Below are 22,243 nucleotides of genomic sequence, written 5' to 3' on the forward strand. Positions count from 1 at the left end.
AACCAAGACTTTAGCACTTACCAAATGGTCAAATGTTTTTAAGAGTGATCAGCAAGACTAAGATATACAGAAAAAGAGTGTCTTTATTAGCATTGTTACAGGCAATGCATACATAAGAACTGATCCTTAAAGTGTACAACCCCCCAGCCAAGTTTAAAGCAAGAGAATCAGCAGATTGAGATCTATATTGTACACATGTGCAGTAACAGGATCTCTCTGGACCTTCCAACAGAATAGACTGAAATCACTTTACAAAAAAACGTAAATAAAAATAACACCCATTTTAAAAAAGTACCAGCTGCTAACAAGCTGGCATAGCATCAAAAATATCAAACAGGGGAGTTGTCCAATCATAAAGAGTTCCTGTAAGGTTTGAGTATTGCGTCGTTCACACCCTGCATGTGCCAGGCATCGAGTTTAAAGCTTAGTAAAAAATACACACCTAAGAGACAAGGTGGAGTTCAGATTTTAAATTTCCTTTTTGTCAGTTGTTACTAGATTTTTTTTTTTAAATGCATCATCAGTATAATTATCATCATCACTGGATGGCAGCAGTACAAAGAATGAACCTTTTCCCTTTGTTAAGAGTTCTGAAACTGAGTCAGTGTGAATTAGCAACATCCCTCTCTGGAATCTTTAGCTGACACGACCTTATGCCAATTCCAAAAAAGCACCCTTAAAAACTTTTAGCTTGTTTCTAAGTGGGTAAATATTTAAACTAGTTAGCAAAATTAAATGCCAGAATTTTCAGAAGTTATTTTTGTGCATAGTTAAATGCTGCAAGATGATTTCACATTTAATAAAGCAGACTTTAAAGAAGCAGCAATTTGCAAGAAAATGTGTTCCCTTACAATATCAATCTTAGCTCAGGGGAAATGTGTGGGGTTTGTTTTCCCAGCCTCTTGCAATTGCTTTTCATCTACACTGGCTTTTAGTGCAAGTCATTAAATTGTTTGATATCCAGCATGACTCCTCTTTCTGCCAATCAAGTAAGCAATCAAGACAATTAGAACAAGACCAGCAAGAGCTGCACCAACTATTATAGGTATCAGCATGTTATTTTCATCCAGTTGACATTCTTCCACTGAAGAGAGAGAAGAAAAATGCATGTTAGGCACCAGTGCAGCAACAGATGGCCATAGCCAGAACTCAAGCTTCTACTCTCAGCATGTAGATAAAACCAGCTTAAGTTAACTAGCTAAATTAAGTTGATCTAGATTAGTTTGCCAACAACCAAAGAAAGCCAGGTCCACTAACTATGATCATTCAGGATGAAATCTTTCTAGGACTAGTTGTACACACAACATAGAGATGTATAATAATTGTTTCCTTCTCAATAGCTGTTACTGTTAAGCACAAGCTTAGCCATCATAAATATATCCATGCAACTCCTCCTCCAGCTGTTTTGCTTTAACTACAGTCACAAAGGACAGCATTAATTAAAAAAGGCAGGAACCTCCCAGAACGTTGCACCTTTTGTACAACTGTCTGCACACAGTTAGGAGAGAAAGTTAACACTCTTTCTTAATTCTTCTCTGGACCACAAGGAAGAAGTCCTAGCTATTTCAAAGCTTTTTACACACTTCTCACAGCAGCCGCCACAACATCTGTAACAGGGCATGCAGAGACTAAGCACAGCACCCACAAGCTGACATTTGACTACATATTATATGTTTATATCAAAGTGCACTTTACAAATCTTAGGTTCCCTCTGCACAAATGCAAACCTCTTACCTGCCCCGAATTTGCCTCCATCAATCTTGAAAACCTGGAGCTGAACATTAAATACATTGACAAAGGCGTTGTCCATGACCCGCAGATTCTCCTCTGCGCTGCACTTGTATGAGTTCCCCACTGTCGCTCTCAGTTCACTCATGCTGTTGTTCCACGCTTCAAATGTGAGAACTGTTTAAGAGAAAGTCTTATTACAGAATCCTGAAGAGCAAGAGCTGTAAGCTCAAACCTTAAATTCAATGTGTTCATCCCCAACATTTCTAATGCGTTATTTAACACAGGCAACTGTTAAAATTTATAGTAGTAGTCACTGAAATTAAACTTCTTAAAAGTCCCTACCTTTTGCTTCAGAAGGCAGAACTGTGCTTATATTCACACCTTGCAGGAAGAATTTTTCAGCAGTTGTATTCTTTAAAAAAAACCAAACAAACCATTTAAGCTAATGATGTACAACATAAACTGTTAACATTCCAATTCAATTCTGCATGCATTTTGAGAAACATTTTCAAAAGGTAGTCCACAGTTGGGATTAGCATCCAAAGGAAGAGCTAAGTTGCACTTCTAGAGAAAAAAGCTGCCAAAAGTCTGCATCTTAGGGAAAGTTACTTTGGGGAAGGGAGGCAGAGAAAGGGGGGACCGCTGCCCCTCAGACTGCTCACTTGACCTCCAAACTAAAGGTATAGTCCTACCTATACCTTAACCAGGCTAGTACAATGATCTCACCTGGGCTACAGATACAGCTTTGAAGCAGCTTGGTACCCCACAGAGATGTGGAGAATCATGTAACAGAACAGGTCTAGATCATCACATATTAAAAGCAGCACGAAGCTGACAAACACAGAGGATTCCTCCCTCAAAGGTACACAGCTCCAGTACAGCACTGGGGCAGGACTGTGGGAAAGAGGATTTCCAACCATCACAGGAGTCCATAAGACAAGCATAAATGGCTCTTGGGCTGCACAAAGAATATTAATGAGGACTTAAATCCAGTTCCAGACTTGTACAATGAGATGAGATGCCTATTTGTCACAGGCTATTCCTCTGCTATAGCAGAACTGTTCCCAGTTTGGGCGAGAAGCTTTAGAGAGTGGGCAATATAATCTTAAAAGAAATTCCCACTCCAAACAAAATAGATGTCTGTCTATACATACAGGTATATATCCTTTCCTCGCAACAGTTACCAAGTATTAAACCATCTAAATCCTAGTATTAAAAACAAAGGAATTATTTACTCCCTTTCCTGTAGTTGCATCTTTTTTCTCTTGTACTTGCCCCAATTAGTTTTCCCACATGAGAAACCCTGCAGACCCTACACCCTTTGTGCAGAGACTCTTACCAATGCAAAGTGGAAGATAACCTTTGCGTTGTTGTAGGTTAGAAACAAGAAGGCAGATGTTTTGTTGCACGTCCCAGAAGAAGTCGTATTAGGTGGCATGAAATTCAGCAAATCCAATCCCGTCTATGAGAGAAGATCAGTTATGACATTTGAAGAGACTAAGACGTCACCATACGTTCAGTTGACTTCTAGCTTGCTTGTACTCACATGCACACATACAATACTGTGTTTGGCCACGCATTTTATAGACAACTAGGCAGATACACGTGCAAGTTACAGGCTGGTGTAAACTGCACCTGAGCTACCAGGCTGGTACAGAAAACAAAGTGCTTTTTCACATGCCTAACGAAGCTTTCTGAAGCCAATAACGTGCTGCTTGCTTCACACTAAACTACTTTGGTCCTAAGAGCATAATGAAAAACATTAGCGACCACCACCTCAGGGGGCAACAAGCTGTGAAATACTGCTTTGACATAATCACGGGAACTGCCTGTAAGCACGATCATCTTGCACGTCACTTCAGTTCAAAATGCATTAGCTTTGCCCATGGTACATGATTTTATACTGTCCTGCATCTGCAGAAGGCTGGGGGTTAAATGCACTTGCTGAACAATCCAATGGAAACCTTCAGTAGCTCCTAGTTGACCCTCATGTGACTTTGGAAAACTTAATTCCTCCCTGGTCATTACACTAGAAACCAGCTGTTCCAGCAGAGCTACAATGCCACACTACAAGACACAGCTTAGGGTATTTCACAGAATTAAGGTGGCTAAAACACAGTCCATCATAACTAGCTACTGTCCAGCCACATGCCAGCTATCACTGCTCATTATTTTACCTCTCAGTCATCATCACCATAAATAAATGCAATAGATTCCTTTGCACCACCACATACAGCATCAAGCAACTAAATCCTATAGAGATACCACTCTCCCCACACCAGGTCCTTTTTCACTGGGATGCAACTTAAATTACACAAAAGCAGCCATAATATGTTTGCCTGCACTTGTCCTTGTTACCCCAGATTAAGCCACAGGATAAGAAAAAGTAGCTTGTGATCAAAGGTCCTTATAACAAAGCTTTACTGGACACAAAGGTTTGCCGATCCTTGGTTATTGTTTCCTCTTGAGGGCCTTCAGCAGTCCCTTTGGGATTACTCCTCATAGCTTTGCCTTACCAGTTAGTGGGTAACAGCTTTGTCCATGGGGTTGGCAAGCTGGGCTTTGCATTAACAATGGAGGGAAAGAACCTGTGCCAGGGCTAGATCTTATATAAACCATGTAGCATGTTTGCTGTTGAAATCTGGCACTAAGCTTTAAAGTCAAACCCAAGCATCTTTGATTCTGGCTGGAAGTTAACTAAGTCACAAGTTTCACAGCAGTAATAATTTTCCCTTCTAATAGTCATTCACTGTTTTCATTCAGGTGCCTCAGGTCAAATTCCTGTATTTTAATTAGCAGCTTAAAAGTCTTGTTTAGATGGCATCTTTGATAATAGGATTCCCCCTGCTCATTTCTTGATAATTTTTACTGCTTCTGTGGAATGGTCATATACACTTACTGGATCTGACAGACAAGTTTAGTGATCTTACTGAATGGAAAAATTGTGAACAACCACTTTCAGTAGAAGAGAACTGTTTGAATCACCAGTCTAGTCAAAGTTAAGCAATTCAAATAGAGGATAATAATGGACGAATACTTCAAAGAACTGTTTTGTTTTTAAGAAAAAAGTTAGCCTATAATAATTTACCAAGTTTTCCCCAAAGAAGAAATCTGAAGGCTTTGAAGAAAAAAAAATATATACCTTTCCATCTTTTTTTTCATAGGTGATATTAAGCTGTAACCCCATGTAGGCAAGTATACAGGTTCCATTTGCACCAGACACATTGTATTTACCAACTGCAGGACTTGAGGGTGTTGCAGTTGGTGCTGGGCCAGTCGTTGGAACATGGCTAGTAGTTGGAACACGGCTAGTAGTCTGTTTATGAGCAGTAGGCACTACAGCAGTAGTAGAGACCATGTCTTCAGCACATTCTGTCTCTGGAGAGAAAGGAAAACAGTCATTACCAAACAAGATGAAGCTGTGGGATGCTCTACCTTTTTAATCCTCAAGGGAAAGGAACACACAATTTCAAGCAGCTTTTCCTAACAGAGGATAGTAAAAGTCGAGAAACGCAATGGTAAAGCATTACCTAAACTCTTGTTGCAAAGATGCTGCTGTGCTGACAGAGCCAGCATCCCTGCTGTATGTTGCCAGCCAGGCTGAGATGATCACCCCTCAGACAGTCTGGGGACTCTTGCTAGAAGCAGAGGAATACTTCTCCCAGCTGCTGTTAAAGGTGGTGTCCCAGGAGATGTGTTTTCCCCTTCACCTCCCTCAGTCACACTACTAGGTTGTGATGACCCTATGTCATGACTTTGGCAATACCCACAGCAGCATTAAAATACTACTGGCCCTCTCAAGCAGTGCCATGGCTCTTCTAACAACAAAGAGATTCTAAGACACCACTTCTGAAGGCAAACATTTTGCTACATATATATTTGTCCTCAGACACATGGTGTGAACTGTGGGGTTGTCATATGCAGGGACAGGAGGCGGACTCGATTATGCTTGTGGGTCCCTTCCAACTCAGGACATTTTATGACTGTTCTATATCCTCTCCCTTCGGATCTCGCATCCGTCTTTCCCTTTAGTCCTGTACAAGTGCCACCCACCACTGGGGGCACAAGGCTGAGTGAAGATGTGTAAGACTGCCTTCTTTTTTCATCCAGTTCAGCAGCAACTTCCAAAGCAAAAGGAGAGACAGAGAGAGAACAGTGACTCTGATTTATTTGCCAGAGTACTCAGAAACACCTGGCAGCAAGATCTTAACATGATCTGGGAGCCAAGAAGGTTCCTGCATTGAACATCTAAGCCAAAACCAAAGGTCATAGCAAAGACATTACTGTAGTAGAGGCTTCCATGCTCCAAGCCAAGGTCATCTCTACGTGCCAGGGATAACAGCTTGCAACTTCATAAGGACAACAGCAACTGCAGCAGCAGCCAATTCTGAACTCAAAGGGCCTACTTCTAAAATTTACTCCATAGGTATCTTGCAGATACTAGATATCTAATAAATAGCCTCTGACCTTAAACAGCAACTTAACTTTCTGGCTCAGAAAGAGGAACTCTGATCACACCTTCTGAACTCAGACACCAACAGAGCACACTTTTTCTCGTCCATTTCTGGAAGGTTGAAGAGCAGAGGGAAGTTTGATGAATGGAGGAATTACCCTATGTTTTGTAGAACTAATAGATACTGGTCCCCAAATGTGGTAATTTCCTAACAAATAAACCAGACAGCAGCTTTACTGGGTACTTCAACAGAGAATTTCCCTCCATCCGCAAGACCCCAACACATACAGTCCCTTATTCAAGTTGGCTGAGATGGAAGAACCAAATCACTTCAAGTGGAAATTTGTCCTAGGTGGTGTCTTGATATAGCATTTTTACTGAACTGATTTACAGCACAGCTCCTAGTAACTCTTCAAGACAGATTTGAAGACGAGACAAATTCTTACGGTTTTTTCTGACAGCTACAGGAAAGCAGCTGACAAAACTACCAACAGATAAAGTGAAAGCCTCTTGTTCTTCAGAGCTACAGATAATCACTACCGTAACCTCAGTCACCAACTTCTAAATACACTGACAGAAGTTTCCATCGCCAGTGATGCGCAGATGTACTGAATACAGACTCTTCTTCCCTTCAGTGAGCCTTGCCCAGATCACCAGCAGAAATATCCTCTAATGAAAGAGTTGCAAGGAAAAAAGTTAAGGGAGAATTCCAGATCGAAAGTTTTTCAATAACTAGCTGCCAAAAGGAGAGAGGAAGGCTCACACCTACAAGAACAGAAAGAAGGAACTGATCTGGAAAGAACAACGTGATTTCAGTGTCAAGAAGATTAAAAAAAAAAAAAAGATAATTCTTGAACCATTTGAATAATTAAAAAGAACAAAACAAAAAAATAACAAAACCAGCCCTTCCTCCATGCCCCCTCCAACCAAATAAACAAAACAAACCACACAAGGAGGACAGAGCTCATCGTGCAGTAGAAATGGAAAAAATATCTGGGTGCAGTCCCCAGACAGTAATAAAAACTTAGGTATGATGATAATTTAAAGAAAAAACCTGCATATAGCAGTATGGGTAACAGGAATGTGCAAACAAAAACAAACCAAAAAGCTTGAACTCAGATCAGTGTCTGTCCCAGGATCATAGGAAATCACATATTTCTTCTGAGGATTAATAGTTTCATCAAGACAGTGATACCACAGGACAGAGAAAAGCAACTTTGGTGAAGTGATCATGGAAAATTAAAGCATTTATATTAATCTAAAGTAGAAGAGAAGGAAGCAGAATTGAAATAAAACAAATGCTGAAGAACTTGTGTTGCATAAGGAACACCCTCCAGAAATAATGCAATATTGAATTTTTTTAACCAAAGGACTATTTAAGAACAGATAATGGTCACAAAAGTGACCAGATTTTATCAAAGTTTTGTAGAAGTTAAAATCCAGCTTTTCCCAATATCATGGCTTATGTTCAAGCCTGCTGACACCTGATCAGTTATCATACTCATCCAGTATGATAACTGCATCAAGAGATATTTAAAAACTTAAGATAGTTCTGAAGACTGAATAGAAATAAGATTTTTTTAAAACGACAAATGTAGATCCACATCTTTGCTGCAAACTAATTCGCTGAATGAAAGAAAACTGATTAAGAGAATGATACATGCTGAAATTTGAGCCAGTTATGTGAGGCAGCCATAAAATAAGTCAATGCCAGCGTTATGCATCAGACAAGGTATTTTTCAGAGATATGGAAGAAGACAGAGATAGTCCTGTAAAAGGCACTTGTTCAGTGTATCCATCCCATGTGAGCACTGACCACCCTAGTTTGTAAGATTAATTTCAACTTAGCAGATGCACAAATGGGATTAACATCATAAGAAAAGTTCTGCATTTCCCAGAGAAGATGAAGACACCTTACTTGCCCCAAAAGCAAGGCAAAGAATTATTGCTCCTTGAGACAGCATGGATGATCAGTTTACATGGCCCTTCACATTTGAGGTGTGTTGCCACAAAAGCAACAGACAGAAACACACCATGAAGTAGTTTTTTGTCTAATCATTAGAGCAGTGAAATTCCAAAATGCTTTTCAATGCAAGCAATCAGGACAAAAAGTCATTCTGTGATTGAGCCTGACAAAGAACATCACTGTCGGAGCTTATATAAAGTCTCCTGTTGGAAGATGTACATATCTGCTCCCTCCAGACCAGTTCTCTATTGTCTGCCATTACAGCACTGATTTCCCCCAGAGAACACAGTAACTAGTTCAAACTACTTTTGTAGAGGCATGATACTTAGAAGGTATCAGATACTTCTTAATCTAGGATTTTGGCCATATGCCCAGTCCACCTACTGCAGCACGTGTTTACATTCGTAAATACTCATGAACAGAAGGAATGTTCCCTAATACCTGTACAAAACCCACTGGAAAACAGTGCACTATCTTCTAGTCATGGATGCTGACACCCCTACAGAGAAAACCTGAACCAGGTCTACTCATTTCAAAAGATGCTGCTATCAGAGCTTTAAATCCAGTTTGTACCTGCCTAAATATGACTAGTTAGGACTTTAGAAGAAACAGCCTGTTATTGGAAATATTAGCTCACCAAGTACATTTTCTGCTACAAGATACCTACTGTTCATACTGAAAGTGCCATTCGTGAGATAGGCTTCCAAAGTAACATTGCTAAAAGTAACATTCACATTCTTCATATTGACTTGCTTGGAGTTGACGCATCTGTATTTTGTGCCCATATGTGCCTGGAAAATAGTTTTATGTGATACTCTCTTCATTCCTGCTGTAAAAAGATTACATTGCATTAGTATGTAATAGTATTTAGAGAAACAAATCAGTATTACATCTGGAAGGGTTACGCAATGGGAACAGGAAGTTTTCATTTTACCTGCAGTTGAATTATGGAATAAAGTTGCATCTGACAGATTGTAGGAGAAAACTAGCTCTTCAGCTTGGTACGTGTCTGCAGCTTCTGAGAAATTCAGGCTTAACGAATGTCCTGCTCCAAAACCCAACACCAGAAGTGGATGGGATGTGTTACCTGTACCACATGAGCTCTGTGACTCTACTATTGCATTTTGTGGAAGAAAGAAGTGTACAAACTGTGGGGCAGAAAACAAAACATAGGTAAATTGGATGATGTAGCAGCCCTTCCTTACTGCTTTTTAAATATCCCATGAAACCCTTATAAAACATACAGCTGACATTCACATATGGTATGTCTACTTATATACGTGTATACAGCAACTAGCATGTTACTGGCACTTGCATTTCTAAGAATACTGTTCTCTGAAGTTTGAGGACAAAACAGTACATACACCACCTCTTAGACAATCCGCGCCATCCCCATCCCCTGTCCCATTCCAGCCTCCCCCCCAAACTAGCACTATGAATTTACAGGTACTTCTATACTATGTGAATCAAATCTGGCAAACTTGGGAAATGTGAAAAATTGGAGGATTTCAGCTTTGCTTCTTGTATCACAGAATCACAGAATGTTAGGGATTGGAAGGGACCTCAAAAGATTATCTAGTCCAATCCCCCTGCCAGGGCAGGAACACCTAGGTGAGGTTACACAGGAAGGCGTCCAGGCGGGCTTTGAATGTCTCCAGAGAAGGAGAATCCACAACCTCCCTGGGCAGCCTGTTCCAGTGTTCCGTCACCCTCACTGAGAAGAAGTTTCTTCTCAAATTTAAGTGGAACCTCTTGTGTTCCAGCTTGAACCCATTACCCCTTGTCTTACTGTTGGTTGTCACCAAGAAGAGCCTGGCTCCATCCTTGTGACACCCACCCTTTATATATTTATAAACATTAATGAGGTCACCCCTCAGTCTCCTCTTTTCCAAGCTAAAGAGACCCAACTCCCTCAGCCTTTCCTCATAAGGGAGATGCTCCACTCCCTTCATCATCTTTGTGGCCCTGCGCTGGACTCTCTCCAGCAGTTCCCTGTCCTTCTTGAACTGAGGGGCCCAGAACTGGACACAATATTCCAGATGAGGTCTCACCAGGGCAGAGTAGAGGGGAAGGAGAACCTCTCTCGACCTACTAACCACCCCCCTTCTAATACACCCCAGGATGCCATTGGCCTTCTTGGCCACAAGGGCACAGTGCTGGCTCATGGTCATCCTGCTGTCCACCAGGACCCCCAGGTCCCTTTCCCCTACACTGCTCTCTCATAGGTCATTCCCCAACCTATACTGGAACCTGGGGTTGTTCCTGCCCAGATGCAAGACTCTACATTTTCCCTTGTTATATTTCATTAAATTTTTCCCCGCCCAACTCTCTAGCCTGTCCAGATCTCGCTGGATGGCAGCACAGCCTTCTTGGCATGTCAGCCACTCCTCCCAGTTTGGTGTCATCAGCAAACTTGCTGATAGTACACTCACTTCCCTCATCCAAGTCGTTGATGAATATATTGAACAGTATTGGTCCCAGAACTGACCCTTGAGGCACTCCACTAGATACAGGCCTCCAACCAGACTCCGCTCCATTGACCACGACTGTAGTACAGTTGAGAAAGAACAAAAGCAAGTGGTACAGCCTACATAGTTTAGCTATAATACTTTAAGTTTATTACATATTGAGAAGTAACTTGGTACCTGAAGAACAATACAGTGTTTACTGGAAAGTTTTCAGTTTACAAGAAAAAACAGCCAGAAGCATGTCGTGAAAGCAGTCACCTCCAAATGCAAACCTGTATACCAGTATCGGCAGGATTTCATTCCAACAGCACCACTGAAAAAGTAGACTATGCAATATAACTCTGCTCAAATCACAGATAGCAAGCACACCACCAGCAAAGCAGATTTTTTTTTTTTTAAATCTCACATTACACTGATGGCTAGGAAAAAAACAACTTCAACAAGAGCGCCTCAAAACATGCCGTCGCTATGAGATTATAAATAATCCACAATTCCTGTTCAGTAGTAAAGACACCAAAAAAGGAAACTGAAGAGCAGAGTATTTGTGAATAAAAATTCTTAACTTTCCATTAACAGGCTTTTGCTGTTAATGTGGGACAACTTGTAAGCCCTGCACTGGTCTGTAGATAGCAAATCTCTAGATTTCAGTATAAGTGAGGTCATAGATTTCAGGGAAGTTTAAAAGCTGTATGCCAACAGCCATTTCAATTCAGGTTTAGTCCATGTAAGCAACTGTGATGACCAAGTTCACCAAAAGACCACTGGCAGCATTTTTGCCTTTAGAGTTTCAAGTTTTAGCTACCAATAGGGCTAGTGTGGAATTTCAGTCACAAGAGTAATTTCACACATGTATTGCTTGTGGTGGTTTCAGGCAGCCTTAACCCTGTTGTTTAATTAGAAAAAGCATCAGTAATAAAGAAAAATTGAAGCAACTTGACTAGGAGGGTGGAAATCTTTGCTGAAGCAGTTTTTCATGCTTAAATATTTGTTCAAATTTTGAACACTGTGCACATGCAGCAATACCACACATTTTATAAACACAAGTTAGAGACAAGCAGTGAGATAACCCCCTTACCTCTTTTTGCCCACCGCTTTTGTATTCCACTGAGAAGGCTACTGTCAGATTGGCAATTATGCAGACCTTACCGCTTGGATCTTTCACCTCAAATGAAGAGCAAGCCTGTAAAAAGCCTGTTAAGAATGATAAAAGGTTAACTTGGTGTCATTTAAGTTTTTATTTTTGATCCCTAAGAGACAAGTAGGTACAACTGTACATTTTGGGAATACATCCTAAACAGTAGTTGGATTTGGAAACTTGGGTATTAACAGTCTCTGTACCAGCTTCAACATCACTAACACACAGAGGACCAATTTAACAGCCCATTTATAAAAAGACAAAGCCACTCGAACCGAAACTGTTCACGTGCTGGGTCCTCAGAGGGTAAGAAAAAATTGCAACAAACACCAGTCACATGGTTCAAGGCAGCTACACAGTGTTCACCCTACACAGCAACTATTTCGCAAGTTTCAGCCACAACTGACTTGGCATATTTGATCCCACACGCCTGTAGCGCTCAGCCTCCCCCCCACAGCCTTCATTCCCGCTGTACCAGGACACTCAGCTGTACGTGCACTGAATGCAGCATTTTGAAAGCTTGGATTGACTGCAGATGTTTTGGAGGGACTGCCAAAAATAGGGTGCTGGAGTGTGCCACCCTTGCCAGGAGAACTTCTCTTTACTGTCATCTCGCTCTCTGCACTTGAGAGGAGGATGGGGGCCAAGACCTTGACACAGACCGAGGTTACGTTTTTCTGACCGGTTTAAGCTAACCTCAGACTGAGCTGCTGACAGAAACTCAGGGTTTTCCCCCATTCACCCCTCTCCAGCCCCAGTGCTCAGTGCACTAGCACAACTGATCACACTAGTACTGACTTGCAGTATGGACTCATCCCTTCCAATCTCAGCATGGACTCAGGCCAGTGTCCACTGCCAGCAAAGCTTCACCCAAGGGACACATTCAGGCAGGTTGGATAGAGCCAGAAAGCTGGTTATCTCATCTTATGTTTGCAGTAAGGGCTAACTAGACAGTGCTCCTGCATCTCAGATCACACCAAGGTGCTCCAAGTTCTTTGTTGTACAGCATTTTATTTTTCTGATTTTTTGATTTGTCACCACACACACCTCTGAAGCAAACCTCACTGCAAAAACGCTTTACTGATAGCACCTTATCCACTTGCATTTGCAACAACTTAAATCTTGCAGAAAACCTGACCAAAAAAAAGCAGCTGCAAGACATAAACCACTCCATTTATCTCAAGCAAATAATCTTTAAAGAGTCAAACATGCTAATCCATTCAACTGCTGATATAGCAAAAAGATCCAACTCAGGGATTATCCATTAGTGAGCTGCACCCCGCCCCCCCCCCAGAAGTTCTTAAAAAGCAAATCTCAACTTCAAAACTTTTTGCTACAAAGCGATGGTGCCTACAATAGTATTAAGACAGTTATTAGGAAAAACTGGACTTTTGTCAGCTGGACTTTGGTAGAAGGCCCTTCAGTTGTAGGAACAAATGGGAAACAATTTCTCTGGCACTCAGCATTTTCCCCTGTTGCCTTCCCCTTAGGAACAATATACCCTCCCCCAGTATCAAACGGGAACAAAACTTGAACTGGAATTAATATACTTTACCCAGCTGTTTAAAGAGTCTAGACTTGAAACCACAGATAGACAGTAGAAATTGCTTAAGAATGGATAGCGTAGCAAGCTGATACTTCAAAGCAAAATTGTCCTACCTTTTACTTTATGTCCAGCTCAGTGTTCATTAAGGAACATATATTCACAAATAAAATGTTATTATTGCAGTTCAGAGCAGTACTAGAAATAGTCAGTGCTCCTCCACATGGAAGTTTCAATTTGCAAAGTTTCCTTCAGTTTGGTTTTACATCTGGAGCTTGTTTACATTTTAATCAAGCACTTGTCTTCTCAAGAGCAGAGCTGCTACACTTTCTTGATCATTTCAAGCACAGCACAGAAAACAGTGTAGAGGCAGGGAAAGAGAGTCCATGGCTACTTGAAATAACACTACCAACGGAAGGCGTACTAGAATGAAAACCTTCTGTGTACATGTTGACTCTTTTGTTTGATAGCTATTAAAAATCGGGACAATTTCAGAGCTAAAAATAAACAGTTAGTGAAAGAATGAAAGAAGAAAAAAAAGTCAGTTTTAAAAAGAAATGCAGGGGAAAGACTGAAAAACAATTAAGAAAAATGTTGCTGACCTAAAGGAAAATGTGACAGACCTGCCCATTACAGATGATTCAGAGAACAACAAAAGACAAAGCAGAGGTACCAGAAAGCACCAAATGGAAGACAGATTCTGCGAATGAAGAGCTGACAAATCATTCTTCAGCAAGTCTAAGTAATGGAGAATGAGAGATGTGAACAAACAGTAAAAAATACCAACTGCTAGATTTTTGCAAGGTTAAAGTTCACACCATGATACGAATCCTGACTTTGTTAGTGTGGAACAGACGCTACAAAACCCCATTCCTTCTCAAGAAATGTTCAGCAGCTGCTGGATTTGCAGTGTCAGTGATGAGACGGATGCATTCAGCACGAGGCACCGAGCTGTCCTACATGAAGTGGCAAGAGGGCTGTTTCACTGCAACCACATTAACATGCACAAGGATGGCAATCAGAGAGACCACTGTGCTGCAGCATCATCTGCTCCCATGGTCTTGGAGGAATGCAGATGAAACTGAGTAAAACAAAGAACGCAGGGACAAAGGAAAAACAGCAAAAAAAACACTGAAGAACAAATCAAAACACTGAAGGAAAGAAGGTCCTGCATACTCTTCGCTCCAGCCAGTTTAAGGCAGAGGAACAGCTCGCTGGGTTGGCAGGAAAGCAGCTGTTGAGTTTGTGAAGGCATTTTCAGTGTCAGCTAGTGATTAATGCATGAATCATCACCAGCCCACAAATAGCAAGAGCCTACAGTCAAAATGTCAAGAATATAGAAGAGCAAACTGATGCTGAATCAATCTCTCTTGGGAATATTTCTAATTAAGTTACATAAAGTATTGCTTAATTTTATCATGGCATATCTACAAGTTGAGAATATTGCTTGTGCTTCTCATAACAATATAATTCTTTGCTATTTAACACAAAAACTGATACAGCCTCCAGTTTCTTAACTTCAGACTTTACGTGCTCTTCTTAATAAACTGCAGCACCCTATCTGACAACTATCTGTGCTAGAGCAAGAGCAGTACTTCAGATTTACACAGCTGAAGAGCTCCTAGACTTTTCAATAGCAAAAAGTTTTATGAAGTTCATTATTCACTTGGCTGGAAATCCTACATTAAGGATATCTAATAGAGGAATCAACAAAAATATACTAGCATTGAAGAAATTTCACTTAGTTCAGATGCTTCCTTTGTACTCCAAGAGGTTCTGAAAAAGAGCTGCTTACATATTTATTCTAGATGCATATTTTCAATTGAAAATGATAGTATCATCTCTCCTTTTATACCTCATTTCTGAAATTAGTCTCATGCAATAAAGGATTGTAGGTAAAAACTGAAGCAACAGTTAGATATGTCACTTGAATTAAATCCAGCATTCTTCCTTATCTAACATACCTACACCAAAAAACGAAGCAGAATGTATTAACAGTCTGAGATACAATAAAAAAGTCAACCAAATTTAGACTTCCCCAGTGATACAACAATTTATCTTAAAGAATTCTACCTCAACAAGGTAAGTTTGTTTTAAACTGCTTAAACTGAAAACTAGAAAGCTGACAAAACAATCTAGCTCATTTAAACAATCTAAATCTGAGTCCTTTTGAATATGGCTCTTAAGAACGGCAGGATTCTCCATCTCTTGACCACACAAAGATGCTTTCAGGTTTCAACCTTTCTGTAACTGAAATCCTGTTAGCCAAGCACAGCTGCCCTTAGGTTACTCTCCCATATAATGGAAAACTGCTAAGGGAGAAAGGTTAATGGTTGTTGTGCTCTAAAAAAAGCAAGCATATATTAATGGCAATTGTTTACACTGTCTGCTTGCAAAGAGGACTTGAGTTACCATAGTTAATTATTTACTTTGTCTCCAATTCTTATTAGACACATGAAACACTGACAAGAAGGATCTCAAAAACAAAAGCTACTTTTAGATAATTTGCACTATGTTCATGTTGCCTGCATATGTAAAACCCTCTTTAGTATTTTTCTTCCTCCCTCTTGGCAGAAAGGACAGCAAGCCACCCCAATCCACCTGGGCACATACCCCACCCACATCACCAGCAGTTTAAGTGATACAGATATCGAGTGGGTGGGACTGCAGTTAACGCTGAGTGACTGCGGCATTAGGGAGGAAAACCAGGGTTGCAGCATAGCCCAGCAAACCACCCCAACAGTGGTTCGGAGAATCACCCCACGGCCTAGTCATATGCAGCAGAGACTCTCCTCGGCTACAGCCTACCCTGTAATTACTGTGTGGCAGCGCTCTGAAGGCGAGGGACACTTGCTGACTGATGCCAGCACTACATAGTCACTGTGTACCTGCGCTACAGCGCTGCTGTGTTGTCCTGCACCTTTGCCCAGATGTTCTTAGGGTATATACAGTGAACGCTCCTATCTACAGGGCATGAATCCATGGAGATAAGAAATACTGGTTCTTATCTAAAGGTTTATTTCCTATCATACATGTAAACAGAAATGCCCAGTAATTTACTCATTCTGATGGTTCCGAAGGATCTTGTCTTCTCAGTGCCATTTTGTGACCTTAATCACCACTTTAGACTCCTAAGCCTATGCTAGAGGAGAGAATGGAAAAATCCCTGAGGAGTTACGCTCTCCTCTAATCACTTGTCTTCTAATGTAAGCACCACTCCCAGAGGGACATCTGGCTCAAGTCCTTTCTCAAGAGTAAGTCAAGATCACTTGCTTAGGATCCAGAATCTATACTACCTTGGGATAGTAGAGAAAAAACCAAAACAAAACAAGAACAAACAGAACCCCCCCAAACAAACAAACAAAAAGCCAACAAAACAAACAAAAATTTAAAAATTAAAGTATTTGTTGAAAGATCACACTATTACTAACCCTAACATTTCTGGGGAACATTTGAAAGCAGGAAAATCCCTTGACAGACTTGATGTATGAACCACTTTGCGTGAGACAAGACAGTCTTCATAAAATTATGAGTTATACTTACCTATCAGCAATGGACTTAGAAGACTAAACAGTATCTATCTGGAAAGCATACCAAGAAAAGACAAGGCTGGATCCTCTTCAACTGCTGTTGGACACACTTGAACACAAACAGTGGCAGACGGGGGAAACAGACCTTAATTCAAGGACAGATGAGAGTACTTTGGGGGAGAAGAGAATCAGATGCACTTGTGCAGGTGCAACACCTGATTATATCAAGTTCCTGATTCAACCCTAGAAGATGTATCCTTGACAACTGTCAGGGACAAATTTCATGCAGTCTCAGATTATGTTTTTGGTATTGTTGATTTCCATTAGGGCAGTAAACCTCTTGTTTCTCAATTCAAGTTTGCAGATTAATAACCTCTGTCTTTTAAAAACAAATTTATAAATGTACAAAAGCATTATAAACAAAAGGACGTGGACCTGTTGGAGCGAGTCCAGAGGAGGGCCATGAAAATAATCAGAGGGCTGGAGCACCTCGGCTGAGAGAGTTTGGGTTGTTCAGCCTGGAGAAGAGAAGGCTCCAGGGAGACCTTATAGCAGCCTTCCAGTACCTAGAGACCTACAAGAAAGCTGGAGAGGGACTTTTTACAAGGACATGTAGTGATAGGACAAGGGGTAATGGCTTCAAACTGAAAGAGGGCAGATTTAGATTAGATGTAAGGAAATTCTTCACCATGATAATGATGAGGCACTGGAACAGGCTGCCCAGAGAAGCTGTGGATGCTCCATCTCTGGAAGTGTTCAGGTCCAGGATGGATGTGGCTTTGAGCAACCTGGTCTAGTGGAAGGTGTCCCTGCCCAGAGCAGGGGGTTGGAACCAGATCTTTAAGGTCCCTTCCAACCCAAACCATTCTACAGTTGGCTATTTAGCAGCTGTACACTTGTCATTTGGCCAGAGAATTGCATCAAGTTTAGTCACATGAATCTTCTTTATGGTTTCCTATCTAGAGGAAGGAAGTCCTGGGATAGCTCTACAGCAGCTGATTAGATGAGTCCACACGGAGGTCTGAACTCCCATGGCTGGATCCTTTTCAGTGTTCACACAAGTTCATTTTGCACTTGCTCTGGTTAGTCCTGCTGTATCACACCACACAAGTAACACACATCCTTCAAAGTAGCTGGCGGCCCCAAACAATGTTTTGAAGGAGCGTTGTATTGACAATTTAAAAAGAAAGCCTCCCCAGAGGAGAGGATATTGGAAAAAAAAGTAATAAACCAACTGCCTAAGTAGCCAGTCTCCTAGTCCTGTCAAGAGTAGATCTCATCCCTGTCAAGGAAAGTAAAGACATACTGGTGTTCTTGTATCACACAGACTGAACTCTGCCTTGTTAAGAAATCAGAAGCCACTGAAGTTTAAAACAAGAAAGCCAAATGTATCAAGTGTAGACTACTGTGCTTAAGCCTGAATTCTGGAGAGGAAACAAGTGCTCACTGCAAAAAGCTGAACTACATTTGAAATTCTGTACTCTACTGTCAGGGTACTACTAACACTGTCACACTTTGAATTACAGTAGAAAAAATAGTACAGTGGTGCTGTAAGGTGATAGAGATGGTCAAGAAACTGTTGCCCTTAGACTGAAAGGGATACCAGTCCACCTTGAAGTCAAGATGCACAAAAAAATGGAAGCCTGATTTACTAAAACGTAAGATAATTGTAAATTATAGGTCTACTGTTTTTAAAAGTAAGATAATTCAAGGAAGTGTTCAAATAACTGTTGTAACTGCTACCACTCACATACCCAAAAGGGTCTCCTACCAAGCCTAGGAGAATAAATACCAAGAAATCCATTATGGCGCCAAGCTTTCTCAACGAATTTCCAAACAGTCATGTGTGACTTGAGAGAAAAGACAAATTGTTGCAGTTAAGCTGCAACAAGCAAAGCTGAGGTATGCCTTTTTAGTGCTAGAAATAAGTTATCTTGTAAGACACAGAAAGGCTTAACAGAGATAACAGTAGTTAACTTCTCAGTTCTGGAGGCAATAAAATATCCATCTTTTCTTTGGTTAGGGTTCCTCTGTGCCTAGAGGTAATTCTTCAGTTTATCATCTGCTACTGTTTAGAAATCATCCTATTCACTACAAAACAATCTAGAAGCAGGATACATCAAAAATGAAACTTCTAAGTCAGCCTGAACAGGAACCTCAGGAGCACATCTCAAAAGTGGCGCGTCAGGGAGCCTGTGGAGTTCTTACTCGGCAAGTAAAAAGTTATTTTACAAGTCAGAAAAGCTGCTGAAGTCAAAGCCAAGTAATCTATCACATGACGACAGGGCTTGGGACTAGCACACAAATTCAGGTCCACAGAGACTGTGTCAACACACTTAAAGAAGCTACCAAGCAAACACTATGTTAAGGGCAGCACTTGGTAAAACAATGTTTCGAAAGTCACACAATGTAGAAGTGGTCGTATTTCATGAAAACTATTTTATACACCCTCTCAGTTCCCTACAGCTAGCAATGCCAAAACTGAGGAAAACAATACAACACCAAATTACTCACTGGCTGGAATTTATTATCCATGTTTCTCTCAAATATGCCTACATTGGTAGCAATGTTTGAAATTCCCCTTCAGACTAGAGTTGTGCAATAGAAACACGTGGACTAGGCACCATTAACTCTGAAATGGCATCACACTATTTTTCAAACTCATTTTTCCTTCCCCAAATCTCAGACACTTCATGACTTACTCACTGAATCCATGTCTGACTCTAAACTTAGATTTTCAGAAATATTTTCTCAGATGTGTCTATGTTTCAGCAATGAAAAAAACTACAGGCGCTCTAGGACTCAAACAACACAAGTAGCTCCGTTGGGCTTGGCACACAATCCAATTGACCTATCGTGCCCAAGAGCAGACAGGCACCATCTTCCCTCATATTTCCAAAAGCAACAGCTAAGTTTGAGGGGAGGTACTTCATTTCCCACAGCCCCCTTTCCCTGTATTTATCACTGTATTACCTAAATCTCTTTTTCATTCCTGATGCACGTTTGATATTTGTGAGGGAATTAATCACAAAATACTCAATGTTGATGTATGAAATATTCAGCTTTGTGCTTGCTGCTCCATGTGAATGGAAAACTGAAAAAGTGAGGTGTGGTGAGATATTCTAGAGGGGGAAAAAAAAAAAAAATCTATTGTCCCCAAGTCAAGGCATTGCCAAACAAGCTTTCACATCTGACCCACCCATGCTAATTCTTCAGCCTCCTGTGATCATTATCTTATCCTCATCAGTGTTCACTCAGATGACTACAAGGCTTCAAATGAGCTGAAAATGCCTACGGAATTCAGTTTGTATCTTCTTCTTATCTTACATCTCATATTATTCTCTGCTCACCACCACCCAAGCCCCACACTCCGGCAGAAGATGGTGGAGGCTATCTGTACTCAAAGGGGTCTCTATTTGCATCATGAAGTTTTCCCCCAAGATTGTAGGATAAAGTTACATAGAAACACTCAGCTACCAGACACTGGTACAAAGCCCTATTTGTCAGTAAATAGTTACTCTCTAGTAAAACAAACTAGTCTGTTGCCTCGGCTGCAGCAACCTAACACATTTTACACGCCAGAAAGTGACAAAGCTAAATGCACTGAATTATGTTTGTAACTGCTAATTAAGCAGACGAAGACTACTTCAGTCCCAGATAATATTCTCTGTTACCACTTAAAAACTACAAGGGCTGATTAGGAGACAAACAGAAACAATTCTTCATTTAAGCCATGACTATATAAGATATACAAAGAATTCCATTATAACACCAGCTCAATGCCACTTAAGTTGCCAAACCTAAAAAGCAAGTCTGATAGCACTGTACACACTGTGCTCGGAAGAACTGGATATTTGAACTGCTCAGTGCCCCTTGTGACATCTTTCAGGCTAAACTGAAGTACCATCAACAATGACAAAGATGTTTACTACCAGAGAAATATTAGAAGAGTTTCAAAGGCTGTCATAATCTCCAAAATCATGGCACACAACCATTCTCAACTGCTGCATTATTCAGGAAATATTCTTGCTAGCTGCTGCTGAAGTTTGCTTTGCTGCCAAAGCCACATTTCAGAAACCTGATAATGTTGTGTGATGTGGCTTCCAAGGCAAGAAACCTAAAGCAAGGTAGTTATCGGTAAACAAGCCAGACACACTTCCTCATAAACCTGTCTTGCTGCACCAGCAACCCCTCTCATGAAGACAGTAAAATCTATCTATTCCAGCGACATTTCAGATTTCACTCAAGATACAGCAGGATGAAAGCCATTAAGGGAGCATTACAGGCTCTAAAGAAAGGAGCTACTTCCTAGCAATGACATCAGTAATTCATGCGCTTCCACGCCTCCGGAGAGCTAAAGACACATTTTCAGGTTGTTCCCGGTGCGCTGCCCCTGGATTCAGAGCAGATGCCGAGACGAGCGTTCCTGGGCGCTGCACGGCTCTCCCACCGAGCACAGCAGCGACAGCAGCAGCCGCCGCCTTCCGTGCATCCTTCCCCTCGTACCTCCCGCAGCTGTCACAGGTTCCCGGGCTCCGCAGGGGCCCGGTGCAGGGAGTAGGGGAATGACCTCTCCAAAGGCGCTACTGCCGAGGACCTCCGCGGGCGGACCTGCCCCTGGCCGGGCCGTAGCCCAGCTGGGTGCCGCGCCACCACCCCCCGGAGGCCCGGGAGCCCCCAGGTCAGAGTTACCGCCCCGGAATGGCAACGGCAGGTGGGAGCCCGCGGGCGGGTTTCCAGTTACAGCGGCCGCGCAGGTGCCGCGTCCAGCGCCGCCGGCCCCGGGGCCGCCTCAGGCCGCAGCGACCCCCCCGCCGCCCCGCCGGGCGCTAGAGGCCGCGGCCGCCCCGCCCCTCTCCTCTCCTCTCCTTACCGAGCAGCGCGGCCGCCGCGAGCAGCCCCCGCGCGCCCTGGGCGCGAGCCATGGCGGGGGCAGGGGACAGGGCGAGGCGGCACCGGCGGGAGCGCGGAGAAGGGAACGAGGGCGGCGGCGGCGGCACCAGCAGCAGCGGCGGCGGGGGGCGGCGGCAGCGGACCGCGCTCGGGAGAGTGGCGACGGCCCCGGCCGGTCATATGACCTCTGACGTCACCCGCCCCGCCCGGGGCGCCGTCACGTGACGCAGGCGCTCAGCACAGCGGCGGCCGCCCAGGCGAGGGAGGTGGGAGGGATCGCTCGAGGGCAGGGGGCGGGGCGAAAGGCGGGGCTCCTCCCCTCGCGCTCCAACGGCCGCCCCTGAGGCGGGCGGGCCCGGGGGCGGGGCTGCGGTGCCGCCCCCTGGCGGGAGCGGGCAAGCGTGTGTGCGGAGGCTACGCGCGCGTTCACGCGCAGCTACCGGTGCGAGCGCGTTCGTGCGTGAGCGCGGGTGGGTGGTTGTCGCGCGTGCGGAGGCGCGGGACCGTCCCTCGGCGCGGGCGTC

General features: G+C 42.6%; 1 protein-coding gene across 2 annotated transcripts; it reads right to left on the reverse strand.

The window, feature by feature from the left end:
• Positions 1-65: 65 nt before the first annotated feature.
• LAMP1 (lysosomal associated membrane protein 1) lies at positions 66-21,890 on the reverse strand. 2 transcript variants are annotated; one of them, XM_065627078.1, is made up of 9 exons: positions 21,700-21,890; positions 11,694-11,809; positions 9,085-9,298; positions 8,818-8,976; positions 4,874-5,109; positions 3,071-3,193; positions 2,074-2,143; positions 1,735-1,905; positions 66-1,084 (listed from the first exon to the last, which is right to left on the reverse strand). In XM_065627078.1, the coding sequence occupies exons 1-9, from the start codon at positions 21,749-21,751 to the stop codon at positions 945-947; spliced, it is 1,281 nt and encodes a 426-aa protein (XP_065483150.1). In that variant the 5' UTR covers positions 21,752-21,890; the 3' UTR covers positions 66-944. The 2 variants fall into 2 exon arrangements, with proteins under 2 accessions (XP_065483150.1, XP_065483149.1); XM_065627077.1 differs by having other exon boundaries at positions 8,818-8,979; positions 21,700-21,887.
• Positions 21,891-22,243: the final 353 nt, after the last annotated feature.

Source organism: Caloenas nicobarica, chromosome 1 (genome assembly GCF_036013445.1).
Source record: "Caloenas nicobarica isolate bCalNic1 chromosome 1, bCalNic1.hap1, whole genome shotgun sequence".
NCBI lineage: Eukaryota > Metazoa > Chordata > Aves > Columbiformes > Columbidae > Caloenas > Caloenas nicobarica.